Source organism: Medicago truncatula, chromosome 6 (genome assembly GCF_003473485.1).
Source record: "Medicago truncatula cultivar Jemalong A17 chromosome 6, MtrunA17r5.0-ANR, whole genome shotgun sequence".
Taxonomy (NCBI): Eukaryota; Viridiplantae; Streptophyta; class Magnoliopsida; order Fabales; family Fabaceae; genus Medicago; species Medicago truncatula.
This window is the reverse complement of record NC_053047.1, coordinates 4,302,750-4,320,416: the sequence shown is the minus strand read 5'-3', so window position 1 is coordinate 4,320,416 and position 17,667 is coordinate 4,302,750. Positions and strand designations below refer to the sequence as shown.

General features: G+C 34.5%; 4 protein-coding genes across 4 annotated transcripts; all 4 read left to right on the top strand.

Annotated features, from left to right (window-relative positions):
* The first annotated feature begins 3,387 nt into the window (after positions 1 to 3,387).
* On the top strand, positions 3,388 to 4,794 carry LOC120575856 (uncharacterized). Its single transcript, XM_039826585.1, has one exon. The coding sequence runs from the start codon at positions 3,388 to 3,390 to the stop codon at positions 4,792 to 4,794; it is 1,407 nt and encodes a 468-aa protein (XP_039682519.1).
* Positions 4,795 to 4,912: 118 nt separating this feature from the next.
* Positions 4,913 to 5,878, top strand: LOC112422678 (uncharacterized). Its single transcript, XM_024786021.2, has 2 exons — positions 4,913 to 5,311; positions 5,394 to 5,878. Exons 1-2 carry the CDS (start codon positions 4,919 to 4,921, stop codon positions 5,655 to 5,657), a joined length of 657 nt encoding a protein of 218 aa, XP_024641789.2. The 5' UTR covers positions 4,913 to 4,918; the 3' UTR covers positions 5,658 to 5,878.
* A 3,947-nt stretch (positions 5,879 to 9,825) lies between these two features.
* LOC112422512 (uncharacterized) lies at positions 9,826 to 13,030 on the top strand. Its single transcript, XM_024785498.2, has 4 exons — positions 9,826 to 9,969; positions 10,749 to 11,958; positions 12,072 to 12,468; positions 12,543 to 13,030. The coding sequence occupies exons 1-4, from the start codon at positions 9,966 to 9,968 to the stop codon at positions 12,822 to 12,824; spliced, it is 1,893 nt and encodes a 630-aa protein (XP_024641266.1). The 5' UTR covers positions 9,826 to 9,965; the 3' UTR covers positions 12,825 to 13,030.
* A 1,485-nt stretch (positions 13,031 to 14,515) lies between these two features.
* Positions 14,516 to 17,415, top strand: LOC112422502 (uncharacterized). The gene is made up of 4 exons (XM_024785453.2): positions 14,516 to 14,692; positions 14,978 to 16,352; positions 16,472 to 16,868; positions 16,949 to 17,415. Exons 1-4 carry the CDS (start codon positions 14,689 to 14,691, stop codon positions 17,210 to 17,212), a joined length of 2,040 nt encoding a protein of 679 aa, XP_024641221.1. The 5' UTR covers positions 14,516 to 14,688; the 3' UTR covers positions 17,213 to 17,415.
* Positions 17,416 to 17,667: the final 252 nt, after the last annotated feature.

Here is a 17,667-nt window from a genome sequence, read left to right as displayed (position 1 = left end):
CTAGGTTAGGGTCGAAGCTGATTCAGAATCTACTACTAAAGACAGCAGGGAAAGTTTTCCACAGATTCCATGAAGACATTTTAATGATTTCCTTTTATCTTCCATGCCAAGTTTACACGAATATTGAGAATAGATCGTTTTGTTATTTTGGATTGGAACTCTGGTCCTGTGTATAACTTGCATATACTTCGTAGTTGTTTATATTTTACTTTATATTTGGTTAATACAAATTATCATACTCGAGAAAGTATAGTTACAAGTTGCTTATCTTTAATTTTCTGGAAATAGCATTTGAAATGACATGTAATTTGTCACAATGTTAGAAATTTCGATATGCTAGTTTAAAACATAAACTCTGGCAAGCACTTTGTTAGAATGCTAAATTCGGTTCTATTAAGTAATGAAACTAAGGTTATAAAGTACAAAGTTTTGTTTAAATACTATGGTCAAGTTTACCCCTGAATTGTACTTGTGCCTACGCCATTGACAATAGAGGGGCCGAGTTCCGACTCCATTATTTACGTTGTACTTTTAACTGTACTCGCGATGCTATGCTAGAGTGTCTGTCAATTTATCATCAAATGTGAGTCATACTCTTTGAAGATGATTGAATGTGTTCCACATCCTGAGAGGCTAAGGGCACAAGTCATCCATAGCAATGACAAACATGTAACAAGTTCAAGCAATAGTGGTGACCGAGAAACATGTAACAAATTCAAGCAAAAGTGGTGACTAACTTGATTTACATGTCTGATACATTCTCTTATAAGTATGAATTTTTTCAAGTAATATTCGTTCAAATGCAAGTATTTTATGATACTTTAAAACTTCACATCAATATGTTTAGTCCTTATTGACAAGATACACTTGGGTTTTTGCGAAATAAATAGCACTATGATTGTCGAAATACAATTGAACTCTACCTTGTTCAACACGATCCTTTAGCCCTATAACCCTATCAATTTAAAAGTTTATCCTTAAACCATGTTTCAGATCGATCAGAAGGCCAATCCTATGATGACACATGGACCAAACGTCCACCGGACCAAGGCGCATCGCCTGAAGGAATACGCTAGCAACAGTGCATCCTGCCTTACTGAAGCACGCCCCGTGCATCTCACACCATACATTTGGCCTCTATATAAGGATGACTCCGCGTCATCCTCAAGGTACCATTCATTTTCCTACACTTTTTACACATTCAACCCCGTTTCCAACACTAACTTGAGCGCTGGAGTGCTAGCGTGCCTACAGGTACCTTCCGTTCCACTGCGAAGACTTCATCGCCACCACACCGGAACACCGTGCCGTTACCATTGCCACCATCCGTCTTCACCGGACAGATCAAACCATTTTGCAGAGGATTGTGCCTCAATAAAATTAGGGTTGACAAAACTTATATTTAATTATACACTCCAATTTACAACTTGACTCTAGCATGAAAGGCTTTCAACTCTAAATATTCTGCTATGCTACGCTCAAAAGTGTGTCCATTTACCAACGAATATGAACCACACTCAAAACCGCTAAAGTTTGTATATTATTAAAGTAAGATTAAAATTTGTATATTATTAAGATAAGATTGGTTGTTATAGATTGATTGTGAATAGATTTAGATTGTGGTGGGTCCGATTTTACTACCAACTTTTGCTTATATTTGATGTTGAAATATTTTATGAAAAAATGAATTAAAATAATAAAGGAATTAAAATTATCAAGTCAATTCAAATGGTAATAAAAAATTTCAAATAATAAATCGTTCTGTAGTATAATTTCTTAATATACTAATACTTGATCAAACTTTAATTATTGTCTATTACTTTTTCTACCCTATTCATTTCTCGCATGTCTAATTTTTTTTCTAAAATACCCCGTCGGGATTATATAATCCAAACTCAAAAAACATGATTCATATATATGAAATATGTTTATATATAAGCAACAATAAGCACCCCTTCTTCCACTTCAGCAAATGCAAATTTGCTTATCCTCGTGAGCTTAACTCAGTTGGTAGGAACAATACATAATATTATATGTAAGGTCCAGGTTCAAATCCTGACCACCACAAAAAAAAAAATTGCAAATTTTGCTTTTAAATACAACAAAAAAGTAAAAAAAAGATAAAACTTGTCAAAGAAAATCAAGAAATATAAAATATAAAGAAAAGTCTAAAAATCAAATAAAGCAAATGAAAAATGGGGTTAAACGATGAATTTTAGATTTTGAGGGGAGAAGTCCCTTAACAAGTCTCTTCTGCGAGATTCTTATAGACAAGTTTCTGAGCAATCCGATAAGTAATTCGAAAGGTTTTTCGACTAAGACACGACGGAAACAAACCTAAAACATAATGATGAAGTTGTCATGGTTAGTATGATTTTCATATCTGTTAGTTGTTACAATTCAGATTATATAATTCGAACTTGTTTTTTTACTGAATTCTTGGCAAGGGTTAGAAAAAGACAAGGCCACGAGAAATAGATTGGATGGCTCAATCCCTCCTTTCAAGGGCTATTGAGGGAAGAAAATGGCATGAATCGGAGTTGATATCAACGGAGGAATGAATTGATTTTTCTAAGATGGGATTCTATAGTTTTTCTATTGCAGGTTTGGATCTTCATTATTTTTCTAAGGAATGAGTTGAAATTTGAATTCCTCTTCCTAATATATATTTCGATAATTTAGAATAATAAATTTTAATATATGTAATGAAATTTTTATACATGGTTCGATCATTACTTTTGAGAAAAGAAATATCATAGTTCTGACTCCAAGCTAACAATTGAAGCTAAATATTGGCATGCCAATCATGTTGTTGAGAAATTTATATCAAGTTGAGTGATCATGTAATGATACTATGTTGAATGTTACTAAACTTGCAAATCATGTTATTGAATACTACAAATGTTGAGTTTAAAGAGTTTTCCATAACACCCTCAATGGAATCCATGTTGCTTTTATGAAACTTATATGTACTTTATTAAGATCATATTTCAGAATTTATGTTTAAAATTGTGTTGATGTGATGACAACATGATCTTTTCTAAATTTGTAATGTATTGCTTCCATTAAGTATCAAACCAACTTTGCTTTTGTATTGTTATAGTTTAGCTTATTAAGCAATTTTTAAGACACCATAATTGTTTGGCTAAATCTATGACATTGTATAAACATACCCGAGACCGGATGCACGGGTTTGTAACTAGTTGAATTGTAAAATCGCTCCGACTTTACGATCTTGCACAAACGGGTTTATTGACCCGATTGCAAAACCCGATTTTTTACGTTTTAAATACAAAGCCTAACCCTAATCACTCTTTCACCTTCATTCCGTTCAATTTTTCGATTCATCTTCTCTCTCTAGTTCAAACCCTAACCCTAACCTTAAAAATGAGTTCAAAATCAACCTATGTTGCTTCTGCTTCTACCTCTAATGGCTCCATCTCTGAAAATGCCACCGTTGATTCTAAGATTGAAGTTCCAAAAGATGATGCTGAAATAATTTGGGAACATGGAATTTCAATTGATGGTGAAAATGCAATCCAATGCAAGTATTGTGATGAAATAATAACGGGTGGGCTATACAGATTTGCGATTCACTTGCTTGGATCTGAACATGGTAGTGAAGCTTGTCGTAAAGATGTTAATGATGAGGTGGATGAGGATGAGGGGGAGGGGAGAAAGTGTGTCGAAGTTGGCAAAAAAAGAAAAGGAAATAATGTTGGTGGTGAAAGTTTTGATTTTGAAGATATTTTCAAGAAAAAAACAGATGGCGCATTAGCTAGTGGTGATAATAAAAATGAGGAGGAAGCGTGTCGAGCGATTGCGAGGTTTTTCTACAACAATTTAATACCAATGAAGGCGGTGAAGAGTATGGAGTTTGTTCGAATGTGTGATATGGTTTCGAGATGTGGTGTAGGGTTTGTGCCGCCGTCTTTTGATGAGATTAAAGGGAAGTATTTGAGGGAAGAAGTTAAGTTGGTCAATAAAGCTTTGGACGATCATCATAGAGTTCAATGGAAGAAAACAGGGTGTTGTATAATGGTTGATGGATGGACTGATAAGAAGAAGAGGAGTATATTGAATTTGTTGGTGAATAGTTTGAATGGGACATTCTTTTTGAAGTCGGTTGATGCGTCAGATATGATGGAATCGCCTGAGAAATTGTTTAAGATGATGGATGATGTTGTTGAAGAGGTTGGGGAAGAAAATGTTGTTCAAGTTGTAACGGATAATACGACTTATTTCAAAGCTGCTGGTGAGATGTTGATGGAGAAGAGGACTAGGTTGTATTGGACACCTTGTGCGACACACTGCATTGAGATGATGTTGGAAGATTATGAGAAAAAGATACCTGTTTATGAAGAGATAATTACAAAGGGTAAAAAAATTACAGATTTTATTTCTTCGAGGGATTCTCTCATTTCTCTATTGCATAAGTTTACGGAAGGAATAGATTTGGTGAGACAAGGCATTACTTCTTGTGCCACAACTTACTTAACTTTAGACCGTCTTCATGAGACCAAGGAAGCTTTGAGAAGAATGTTCACATCCATGGCATGGAAGTCTAGCCAGTTTGCGAAAACAAGTTGTGGGAAATTTGTTGAGGATGTGGTTTTGGACAAGGAGTTTTGGAAAAATGTTATGATTTGTTTGAACGGCGCAAATCCTCTGCTTGATGTGCTTCGTTTGGTCAATACAATCGATGAACCAGCCACTGGTTTCATTTATGAAGCAATGGAGAAAGCTAAAGATGAAATACGAAGGGGTCTTTCCGAAGGTGGCACCGAAAGGTAAATATTTTCATCAGGATCCATTATCAACATTAGCTTTTATAATTGATTTTTTGTTTCGATATCTTGGATTGAACTGTTAAAAGTAATTCAACTTTTTTTGATTTTTTGGTTTTAGTTTTAGTTTTATGCCTCTATGGGAGATCATTGACGAAAGATGGGACGAACGACTCCACGGCCCTTTGCATGCAACAGGCTATTTTCTTAACCCTGAGTTTCACTATAGCAATGGGTTTAGAGATGATATTGAAGTTAAAGGTGGTCTACATGATTGTATCACAAGGATGGTGGCCGATTCCGAAGAGAGAGCTAAGATTGAAATTCAACTTGATGATTTCGATAAATGGGCAAACGATATGACTCATCCTGTAGCCGTAACGACAGCTGGTAATGAGGTTCCATCAGTTTGGTGGAGCGCCTTTGGAGAGGGACTACCGGAGCTCCAAAAATTTGCATGTCGTGTATTAAGCTTGACATGCAGTTCTTATGGGGGTGATCATAATCGGAGTGCATTTGAGATGGTAAGATGAGAAAAATATTGAATGTGAATTGTAAAATACATAGCACTTACTTGCTTATGCTAATTGTATTTGTATTTGTTAGGTCCATGCTAAGAGAAGAAACTCTTTGTGGCAAAATATTTATAATGATTCTCTCTTTGTCATGGCTAATTCAAAATTGGCTGAAGACAAAGCAAGATGGTTTATTGAGCTACTTCAAAATCTGAAGGATAATGGAAACAGTGAAGGTACTCCATATCTTAAGTCTCTACATGACGTGATTGCTGATTTGTATGATGAATATGGAGTTGGAGATGAAGTTCAAGATAGAGACAAAGATGAAGATCAAATGGAAGATTCTGATTAAATTTGAAAGATTTTCTAGATTAAATACCTAGAATTTGACTATTATTGATGTTTATGTCTTGGTACTTTTTAAAAGCTTAATACTATATAGCTTAAGGTTTTAATTTGTGACTTATGAATTGTGTTTGGCTTTCTTAAGGTAGTAAAAATCCCTTAGTTCATGACCTTGTTGATTTATCTGTATGTTTGTTACTTGCTGATGAATTCTTCTATGTAAGCCAATTCTCTTTATGGTTGTTATTGTTGATTTATCTTGAATAATTACGTATGTATGTTTTCCTTTCAATCTTTTTTCATGGTGAAAGAATTGTAACTATCATCTCAACAAACTCACAATCACAGATTTCAATGTTGTGACTGTGTCATTTTTGTTGTTTATCTTTTCCTGTCCATCATACACTTCATGCCTAAATGTTTTTGATAAAACAGACAAAGAAAGAACGAGTCACTGTTGTACCGTGAAAAGGCCACGATGCCTGCTCGGTTCCACTGTACTGAGGATGCTCAAGGATAAAGCATTTTATTCTGAATCTGTATAATTTTCAAGATAAACAATGAGAATAATGTTACTAAGATGAAGCTGAATTCCTATCAGGATACCACTTTTGATATAACTCTTGCGTGTATAATTACTGTTGTAATAGAAGCTAGTAGTATAAATACTTCTATCTAAGATGCATGTTCGGATTGGTGGTTAGTTTGACGGAATCTCGGCAGATCATCGTGATTTTGGCAAAAACTACAATATGAAGCTTAAAATAAAAATCATGTTGCTACCTTGATTTCTTCCCCTGTATCCTTATCATCTACTTTGAGGGAGTTGCATACATGATACATGCATTAGCTTAAGCATTGAATTATAAACAGCTTCTGCTTTGTTTATTTTCATGTTTGTAGACGTACGTCTACTAGAAGCTGAATATGATGCTGGAAAGAAAATTGAAACATTAAAAATAGTGACTCAACATTTTGCATTAGAAGGTAAAATTAAGAACACCTTATGCAAACAAACCTCTTATTATTTTACAGCATAATTTGCTTAAAAGTGAAAGATTTTGGATCCAAATTTCCCAGTTTAAAACATGAGTTTTCTCCAAGCATAGTATGTAAGTTTCTTGAAAATCACCTACAAAGAAGGATTAAGCCGTTGAAAATCAACATAAGTTTCTTGAAAGTTGTTCCAGATCTCAATAAAAACTTATGGTCACAATTACGAGAAAACACATTTTCTATATAGGACAGACACATGTAGTTACATTCAATTACCTGTGTCTACGGGTAAGTGTCGTGTCTGGTGTCTATGTTTGTATCTGTGTTAGTGCTTCATAGCACATTTCCAGCCTTAATTTTGAGTTTTCATAGAAATTGTTAAACTGAAAAGGAGTAGAAATAAAAGACGGGACGTTGGGATTTTAATGTACAAGAAAATACCTTTGAATCACCAATATCTTACTTCTCATACGCCTCTTTTGAATCAGACATTGATAAAAGGAAGCAGATCCAAACCATGTGACCATTAAGGCACACATGATAATTGACGCATTCTTCATACGAACTCAACCTGTAACAAGGGATTTGCGCTATCATATTAGCCTACAGCATGCTCCACAACCTCGCCTTGCAATACAGACAAACCTTTGTCAGATTGAGGTGAGCGCGTCTGTTAATAAGCATCCTCTTGACATGCGTAGTTGCAAACGGTAAACATCAAGACCAATATTCACAAAAATTATCAGTTCATTAAAGCTGATCTCTGTTGACATACTCTAGTATTTTATACAGAAGAAACCGATACAAAACTATGAAAACAAAACAAAAAAGAAAGCACTCTTCTTCTGTTACTCTTTTAGTTACATTTTTGTGTCTTTATACTAAACTTACACTATATATTGTGCTGATGATGTGTCATATCCTATAATTTCTAAAACTTATTCTATCCAAACTGGAAGTATTTTTTAGCTGTGTCACATATCTAATTCTAGCTTCCGAGTTCCTAACGTGAAGGAAGAAAAACCAGTTTATGGAACAACATACGATTACAAGCATGATGAAGCGTAAATGGAAACTCAAATGTAGTAGACCGGTTTCGTAAAGAGAGTGATGAACAATGCATTTCAATTCAAGCAATATCACTGTAGCCTAGACAAGACTAAATCAGTGTTGTTAAGTAGCGGCTATAATAAGTTGTAGAATTTGAGCAATTTGTTCTGCAATTCGGTATTTACTACAAAATGTTGTCAAATAAAATGCTATAGCGGCGTAGAGCATTTTTGTGCAGCGGAATTTCAACAATCTGCTATTTTCTGCAATTCGCGATTGATTGACAACACGGACTAAATTTCTTCAAAACTCATCAAGCACAACACTTTCAGAATTTCCCAAAATTCCACATGCACAAAGAAGATAAAGCACATGTAGCAGAAGAAGCTCTGTATTTAGAGAAATTCAAATTTGAATCTCCCAAAAACAAACAACACCAAGCTGAGAAGAAACTAGGTGGTACTATAGTATAATGCAAGCCCACACTCCACTCCATCGGCTCTCAAGACTGACAATATTCTAGAATTCCAGATCATTGTCATGTATTTGAAATCCCATGTCTTACCCATATCTTTCTCTGATGTGATCCACAATCCCATAAAGTATGGTAAATTCGTCCATCTCCTCCGATGTTTCATCATTCCTCTCACTTTTGTAATATGGTCGTAAAGCGATAAAGGCCCTCCAATTAGATCCAATAGCCTTGTAAACAAGTTCCATCTCCTTTACAGTGTAACAGGTGATGATCGGTTGTGGGAGGTGATCATTTCTTTCTTGGATGTTCAATTTTATCAAGTCGGCCCAACTTTGAGTTGTTCGCGATTACTTCGTCCAACATATGACCGTAGGCTCGTGAAGAAACATAGTCGGATATGTCAAAAGATACTGCAGGTGCACCTCCCCGAATCACATACTGCTCAACCAAACTCCTAAATTCTGGATAGCTTCGAACATACACGTCATGATACTTCTTTTTTCCAATCTTTGACCTGCATAAATAAAGCAAATCAACATAAACAAACAATATACTAAGAATATAATGTATGCATGCATCTATCTAATAAGAATATTTATATCGTTATAGCACAAAAAATTTGAGTTTGTGTTTGAATTCCAAAGGGTTTGAAGTGAATGAAAAGAACATGAAACTAAACAAAAAAGTGACCTTTAAGAGTGCATGAAAAAAGAGGTGCTACGTACATTTTCTTAGCCTGGTTTTTGCTAACCGAGTAATGAGAAACGAAAAGGAGAGATTCTGAGCAATAAAGAAAGGAAGAACATCGATGATTTGGGACAAACAAAGACCGAAGTATCATCGTCTTGCAGATTACTTTACTGAAATATGAAGTTGTATAGGGTTTCCACTTCTCCATACTTCCAAATTTCTTTAAAGTAAAATAGGTCAGGCCGAGTCGGAATTTGCATTTGACCTTTCAAGAAAAATAGATCGGACCGAGTCAGAATTTGCATTTTACCTAACTTTAAAAATAGGTTAAGTTTGAATATAGCCTATTATATTTACATATTAAAGGCATTAAAGTGAGAAAATTGCTCTTTAAACACCTATATTGCCCACAAGCACCTTGAATTTTCAAAAGTACCCCAAACAATAGTTAATTATCCTTTCCTCTTAAACGGGAGTTACGACCCGTTCATATTTAATTCATGTTTTGTTGAAAAAAACTAAGTTTTTTGGTAGAGATTTTTACAATATTCTACACAATTTCGCTAAAAAATACAAATGTTACACATTAATTAACTTAAAATTAAGGACAAAAAATGATGATTATAAATTGGGTTTTACTTGTACCAAAGAAAAAATTGAGTTTTTCTATCATGCGCAAATTTACACATGTTAAGAAGTTTAAAATAGAAATTTTGTATTGAACTTGCACATTTAATATTAAAGATAAAACTTTTGAATAAATAATTGTTGTTTTCCAAAAAAATAATTATTACTATTAGTTGTTTTAACATGTACAATGTTGCACATATTAGACAAATACTTCAAATTTTATAGATATTAAAAGTGGAACGAAAATTTTAAAAAAATTAAAATGAAAAATTTGTATATTTACGGGTCCGAAAAGATATTTTACCCCAATCATCAATATATTACAAGTAGACAAAAGTATTGGAGGGAATGGCACAAGAGAATAAAGAAATAGCGGGAAAGTGAGTAGACCAAAACAAACCACAGTGTTCCATCCTCAGTTGGCTTTGTTGGAAAACCGAATCAAGCACTGTTCTTACAGCACACAACACAATCATGGGTATGTTTTATTTATTTTAGTGTTAAAAATTCAATCTTTTCTGTTTTGATTTGCTTTTTCAGTGACCAATTTTCATTTTCGTTATTTTTAAATGTAAGATCCTGAAATTTAAGATCAAACAGAAAATGGGTATTTTTTGACCCAATTTGCAAAAAAAAAAAAGAAATTGTTTTTTGGGTCAAAATTGAAACTCTAAACCTAATTCATGAGTTTCTTGATTGGTTCTCTGTGTCTTTCTGTTTCAGACTTTATAAATGCCCAAACAATGCCTTAAAAGATCATACCCAACAATGTTGTTGATGTTATTTTGAAGCATTGCATTTCACTTGATCTTAAACTATAGGCTTAAACACACTTTTTTTTTTTTTGAAAGAAGGCTTAAACACACTTTTGACACTTTAACTTCTAAAGAGTTGCGATTTGGCCCCCTAACAAAAAAAAAACAATTTTGGCCCCTTTCATCTCAAAATTGCTGAGAAAACGCCATATGTCCCAAAAAAAAAGTCGCAACTTTTTGTAAAGATAAGGGGTCAAAGGAGCATATTTCCCTTATGTTAGGGGTCAAAAGAGCATATTTCCCTAAACATGGAGGGTCACTTTTGCCATTTTTTTTAAAAGGAGGCCAAAATCGCTACTTTTGCAAACTTAGGGGGTGAATAGTGCGTTTAAGCCTAAACTATATGAACAAGATATAGTTTATTGTAAATATTGTGACAATGTAGTAACCGTCGGGTTTTACCGATTTGTATGTCACTTAATTGGAATTGAAAATTTTAAAGCTTGTGAGGGTGTGCGTGATGAGGTGAAGAAGGAAATGTTGGAGATTCATACCAATTTGCAAGAGATTAATGAGGAAGGCTGTGTTGGAGTTGGCGAAAAAACAAGTGGCAATGATGAAGTTGTTGTTCGAAGCTCTAAAGATGGTTTCAAGAGAAGGCGAGTTGGCTCAGAAGCCTCTGTTGTTGATGAAAAGAATGAGAAGACATCAAGAGAGGAAGCATGTCAAGCGATTGCAAGGTTTTTCTACAACAATGCCATACCGTTTGCAGCGGCACAGAGTGATGAATTTAAAACTATGTTTGATTTGGTTTCAAGACAAGGCGAAGGATTTAAGCCACCGTCTTATGATGAGATTAGAGGGAAATATTTGACGGATGAAGTTAAGTTGACAAATGAAGCTTTGGAAGAACATAGAGCTATGTGGAAGGTAACAGGTTGCACCATAATGGTTGATGGATCGGTTGACGCAGAGAGTAGGACCATAATAAACTTGTTAGTGAACAGTCCAAACGGAACATTCTTTTTGAAGTCTATTGATGCAACTGATATGTTGGAATCGCCTGACAAACTCTTTCGGATTTTGGACAACATTGTTGAAGAGGTTGGAGAAGAAAATGTTGTCCAAATTGTGACGGACAATACACCATTCTGCAGAGCTGTTGGTGAGATGTTGATGGAGAAAAGAACTAGGCTGTATTGGACCCCTTGTGCAACAAATTGCATTCAGATGATTTTGGCAGACTGTGAGACGAATATACCTATTCACTCAGAGATAACTAAGAAATGTCAAGATCTTATAGCCTTTATTTATGTAAGCCCTTCTGTCAAGTCTCTAATGCGGCATTTCACAAAAGGAAAAGATATTTTAAAAGTGGGCATGTATCAAAGTGAAACATCATACTTTACTTTATGTTGTATTCACGAGAACAAAGGAGCTTTGGTAAGAATGTTCACTTCCGAGGAATGGAAGTCCACATCCAACGAGTTTGCAGAGCCGAAGTCTAGGAAATGGGCAGAGGATATGATTTTGGACAAGGAGTTTTGGAAATATGTTATGATTTGTTATAAAGGTGTAAAACCTCTGCTGAATTTGCTTCTTATGGTCAACTCAACCGTGGTCCCGATGATGGGTTTCATTTATGAGGATATGGAGAGAGCTAAAGATAAGATACGGAGGAGTCTTTCCAAAAGTGCCATAGAAAGAGAAAGGTAAATATGTTCGGCAGGATCAAGTATCACTTTTTTTTTAAATCGAACATTTGGTCTGTAGTCTTGGTTTGAAAAGCGAAAAGTAATTCTTTTTTTCTACTTTTTTTTTTTAGTTTTATGCATCTACAGAAAATCATTGATGAAAGATGGGACAAACAATTCCATAGCCCTTTGCATGCTGCAGGCTATTTTCTTAACGCTCAATATCACTATAGTCCTGGATTTAGAGATGATGTTAAAGTTAAACGTGGTCTACAACATTGTATAACAAGGATGGTGACCGATCACGAAGAAAGATCTAAGATTGAAATTCAACTTGATGATTTTGATAAACAGGCTAATCAATTCGGTCATCCAATAGCCATAATTACGGCTGATATGGAGATTCCACCAATTTGGTGGGGATCGTTAGTAGATGGACCACCAGAGCTCCAAAAATTTGCAATTCGTGTATTAAGCTTGACATGCAGTTGTTATGGTGGTTTCCCTCTTCAGGATGCGTTCGAGATGGTAAGATGATAAAAACTATTAAATATGAATTGTAAAATACCTACTGCTGTCTAATCTTATTTGTATTTGTTTAGGTCCACTCTAAGAGTATGATGTACAGAACTGATCGTGATGTTCTTTTTGTCATGGCTAATTCAAAATTGGCCGAAAAGAAGAGAACGTCAGCTGAGCTAAATATTGATGATAATGGAGACGTTGAAGGTTTAAATGTGGACGACTCAGATTTGGATGTACCATGTCTACAATGTCAAGCTGATGCGGGAATTGCTGATTTGCATGATGAAAATGCTAATGGAGATGAAGATGAAGACGGAAATGAAGATGAAGATGAAGATGAAGATGGAGATGAAAATTAAATGGAAGATTATGTTTTTATTTTGAAAGCATTCTAGATTAAAGATCTAGAATTTGACTCCTTGTTTTGGGTGTTTACATCATACCACTTGTGAAAAGCTTAATATTATAGCTTAAGTTGTTAATTTGTGACTTATCAGTTGTGTATGACTTTCCTATGGATTTTGAATTAAGTTTAGTGTATTGTCTGAAGTGATTTTCTTATATATGTTATGTTATATGATTATATATGAATTGATATGCATGTATATATGGTTATTGTGAATTTTGTAGGATTTTGCTATCCTGGTCTAATCTTCATTTTGATGACATGTTCATTTTCTTATTTGCACTCACCTTGGAATAGTCGGGATAAGTTGATCACTGGTATTGTTGAACAAAAAACATTCGTAGAAAAGAATCATGGATTCATTCAGGTGTGAGACACTGACAGCTGAGAATGCAGCTGACAACCACATCAGGCAGTTGTTCATGCCAAAACTAGCTGGGATAGATGGTGTTGGTATGTTAATATTCGAGATTTGTTTTGGTCTGATTTATGTTTTATAAACCCTATTGGATTTACTGAAATCTATTTTCTTTCATTTACTTGGATGAAGTTTTAAGCATTCATTGTATTATAAACAGCTTAATCTGTTTAGTACATTTACATATTTAAATCATTGTTTCTTTTTTCCCCTGCATCCTGGTTCTGTTTTGTATAAATGTTTATCTTTCTTTAAACTCTTGTACTTTGAACATGATAGCTATTCTTCGTTCTGCAGTGGAGAAGATATGGATGTGTGTGTTTGGTCTGATGCTGAATTAGGAAGTTTGTCTATCAGTTTAGCATCTTGCTTACTGTCAAATTTCAGTTCCGCAGAAGGTTCGCAAGGTTGGAAGCGGGTGTGGTGTCTGCTGGTGTCAGAGAGAAGGAAGGCCATCTTGTGGTTAGTTCAGCATGGTCGGCTTCTCACAAAAAGCCGGGAAATCTTATGTGTTACGTGATTGCCACATAGCCATGAAAATTTGGATTAATATATAGTTCATGTTAACAGAAGAAATGTTTTCTTTTCTAGAACTCTCCATGGCTGCATTATTTTGAATTTTGAGAGGAATTTGGGAGGGAATGGAGTGGTCTGTCTTTGAAAGTAGAGAAATAAGATGATTCATGATGAGGACTTTTGTTTTCCTGAGTTGAAAATTTGATATTGTATGATTTAAATTGCATGTTTGATTTGAACAAATCTTGTTCAAAGGTAGAGAAATAATTGTCTTTTTAAACTTTTTTTTCTCGGTCTCAAAATAGTACTTGTCACTTTAGAATAACAATACATCATTTATTATTATTTTTTTCTTTATTATTCCCTTATTTATTAAATTTCATGCAACTTAACTACTTCACTAACTACAGTTAATAAGGATATTTTAGAAAATGATACTGAGCAGATTAAAAGTATAAATTTTACCTGTAAATTTACTCAAAAGGAGAGATCAAAGGTGAAGATAGAAAATTTTTGGGTACTAAAAGTCGAAGAAAATTTTATGAGGGACCAAAATAAAAAATTAGTATATTTATAAGAACTAAAAACATATTTAACAAAAAAAAAAAATCAGTGAAATTGACAAAACTATTTTCTAATTTTAAGTGATTTAAAATTGTGTTGAGTGGGTTTTTTTTGGTAAAAAGTAAGTGGGATATAGGTTGGTAATTTAATCTCAAGAGAGAGAGAATATAATGAAATAGCGGGAAAGTGAGTAGACCAAAACAAACCACAGTGTAGCAGTAGCAGCAAGAAGATCTCAGCTGCTTCATTCTTCTTCATCAATTGGCATTGTTGGAAACCGAATCAAGCACTGTTCTTACGACACAACACAACTCAAAACATGGGTATGTTTTTTTACTTTTTTATTTATTTATTTACTATGTTATATTTATTTTTGTGTTAAAAATTTAAACTTTTTCTGTTTAAATTTGCTTTTTCAGTGACCCATTTTCATTTTCGTTCTTTTTTAATGTAAGGTCCTGAATTTTGAGATCAAACAGAAAATGGGTATTTTTTTTGAACCAATTTGCAAAAAAAATAAAAAAAATTAAATGTTTTTTGGGGTCAAAATTGAAACTCTAAACCTAATTAATGAATTTCTTGATTGAGTCTGTGTCTTTCTGTTTCAGACTTTATAAATGCCCAAACAATGCCTAAAAAGATCATACCCAACAATGTTGTTGAAGTGGTTTTGAAGCATTGCATTTCACTTGATCTTAAACTATATGAACAAGATATAGTTTATTGTAAACATTGTGATAATGTAGTAACCGGCGGGATTTACTGGTTTATATGTCACATAACTGGAATGGACAATGTTGAAGCTTGTATGGGTGTTAGTTATGAGGTTAGGAAGGAAATGTTGGAGATTCATACCAATTTGCAAGAGGGCGAAAAAAGAAGTAGCAATGAAGTGGTTGTTGGAAGCTCTAGAGATGGTTACAAGAGAAGGAGAGTTGGCTCAAAAGCCTCTGTTGTTGATGAAAAAAATGAGAAGACTTCGAGAGAGGAAGCATGTCAAGTGATTGCAAGGTTTTTCTACAACAATGCCATACCGTTTACAGCGGCAAAGAGTGATGAATTTAAAACTATGTTTGATTTGGTTTCAAGACAAGGCGTAGGATTTAATCCACCGTCTTATGATGAGATTAGAGGGAAATATTTGACGGATGAAGTTAAGTTGACAAATGAAGCTTTGGAGGAACATAGAGCTATATGGAAAGTAACAGGTTGCACCATAATGGTTGATGGATCGGCTGACAGTGACACGGAGAGTAGGACCATACTAAACTGGTTAGTGAACAGTCCAAAGGGAACATTCTTTTTGAAGTCTATTGATGCGTCTGATATGTTGGAATCGCCTGAGAAACTCTTTAAGATGATGGATGACGTTGTTGAAGAGGTTGGGGAAGAAAATGCTGTCCACATTGTGACGGAATATACAGAATACTACGCAGCAGCCGCTATGATGCTGATGGCGAAAAGGACTAGGCTGTATTGGACCCCTTGTGCAACAGATTGCATTCTGACGATATTGGAAGACTGTGAGGAGAATATACCTATTCACTCAGAGATAATTAAGAAGTGTCAGAGTCTTATAACCTTTATTCATACAAGGCCTTCTGTCAAGTCTCTATTGTGGCACTTCACAAAAGGAAAAGATATTTTAAAATTGGGCATGTATCAATGGCAAACATCATACTATACTTTATGTTGTATTCACGAGAACAAAGGAGCTTTGGTAAGAATGTTCACATCCGAGGAATGGAAGTCCAGCGAGTTTGCAGAGCCAAGGTCTAGGAAATGGGCAGAGGATATGATTTTGGACAAGGAGTTTTGGAAATATGTTATGATTTGTTATAAAGGTGTAAAACCTCTGCTGAATTTGCTTCTTATGGTCGATTCAACCATGGTCCCGATCATGGGCTTCATTTATGAGGCAATGGAGAGAGCTAAAGATAAGATACGGAGGAGTCTTTCCAAAAGTGCCATAGAAAGAGAAAGGTAAATATGTTCGGCAGGATCAAGTGTCAACTTTTTTTTTTATTTTAAATTGAACATTTTTTCTGTAGTCTTGGTTTGAAAAGCGAAAAGTAATTCTATTATTCTACTTTTTTTTTTAGTTTTGTGCTTCTAAAGGATATCATTGATGAAAGATGGGACAAACAATTCCATAGCCCTTTGCATGCTGCTGGCTATTTTCTTAACGCTCAATATCACTATAGTCCTGGATTTAGAGATGATGTTAAAGTTAAACGTGGTCTACAACATTGTATAACAAGGATGGTGACCAATCACAAAGAAAGATCGAAGATTGAAATTCAACTTGATGATTTCGATAGACAGGCTAATCAATTCGGTCATCCAATAGCCGTAATTACAGCTGATATGGAGATTCCACCAATTTGGTGGGCATCGTTAGTAGATGGACCACCAGAGCTACAGAAATTTGCAATCCGTGTATTAAGCTTGACAAGCAGTTCTTATGGGAGTCCCCGTTTTCCAGAAGCCTTCGAGATGGTAAGATGATAAAAACTATTGAATATGAATTTTAAAATACCTACTGCTGTCTAATCTGAATTGTATTTGTATATGTTTAGGTCCACTCTAAGAGTTTGAGGTACAGAACTGATCATGATGTTCTTTTTGTCATGGCTAATTCAAAATTGGCCGAAAAGAAGAGAACCTCAGCTGAGCTAAATATTGATGATAATGGAGACGTTGAAGGTTTAAATGTGGAAGCCTCGGATTTGGATACACCATGTCTGAAGTGTCTAGCTGATGCGGGAATTGCTGATTTGCATGATGTAAATGGGTACGGAGATGAAGACGGAGATGAAGATGGATATGAAGATGAAAATTAAATGGAAGATTATTGTTTTTAATTTGAAAAACTTTCTAATTTAAATATCTAGTATTTGACTCCTTGTTTTGGGTGTTTGCATCTTGCCACTTGTTAAAAGCTTAATACTCAAGCTTAAGTTTGTAATTTGTGACTTATGAATTGTGTATGAATTACCTATGGGTTTGAATTAAGTGTAGTGTACTGTCTGTAGTAATTTTCTTATTTATGTTATGTTTTATGATTATATATGAATTGATATGCATACATATATGGTTATTATGAATTTTGTAGGATTTTACCTTCCTTGTTATAATATTACTCTTTACTAAGTTGACTTCCCTTTCCAATCCCTAGTACAATCTTCATTTTAATCACATGTTCATTTTATTATTTGCATCACCTTTGAGTAGTCGGGATAAGTTGATCACAGGTATGGTTGAACAAAAACATGGGAAGAAAAGAACCACGGTTTCA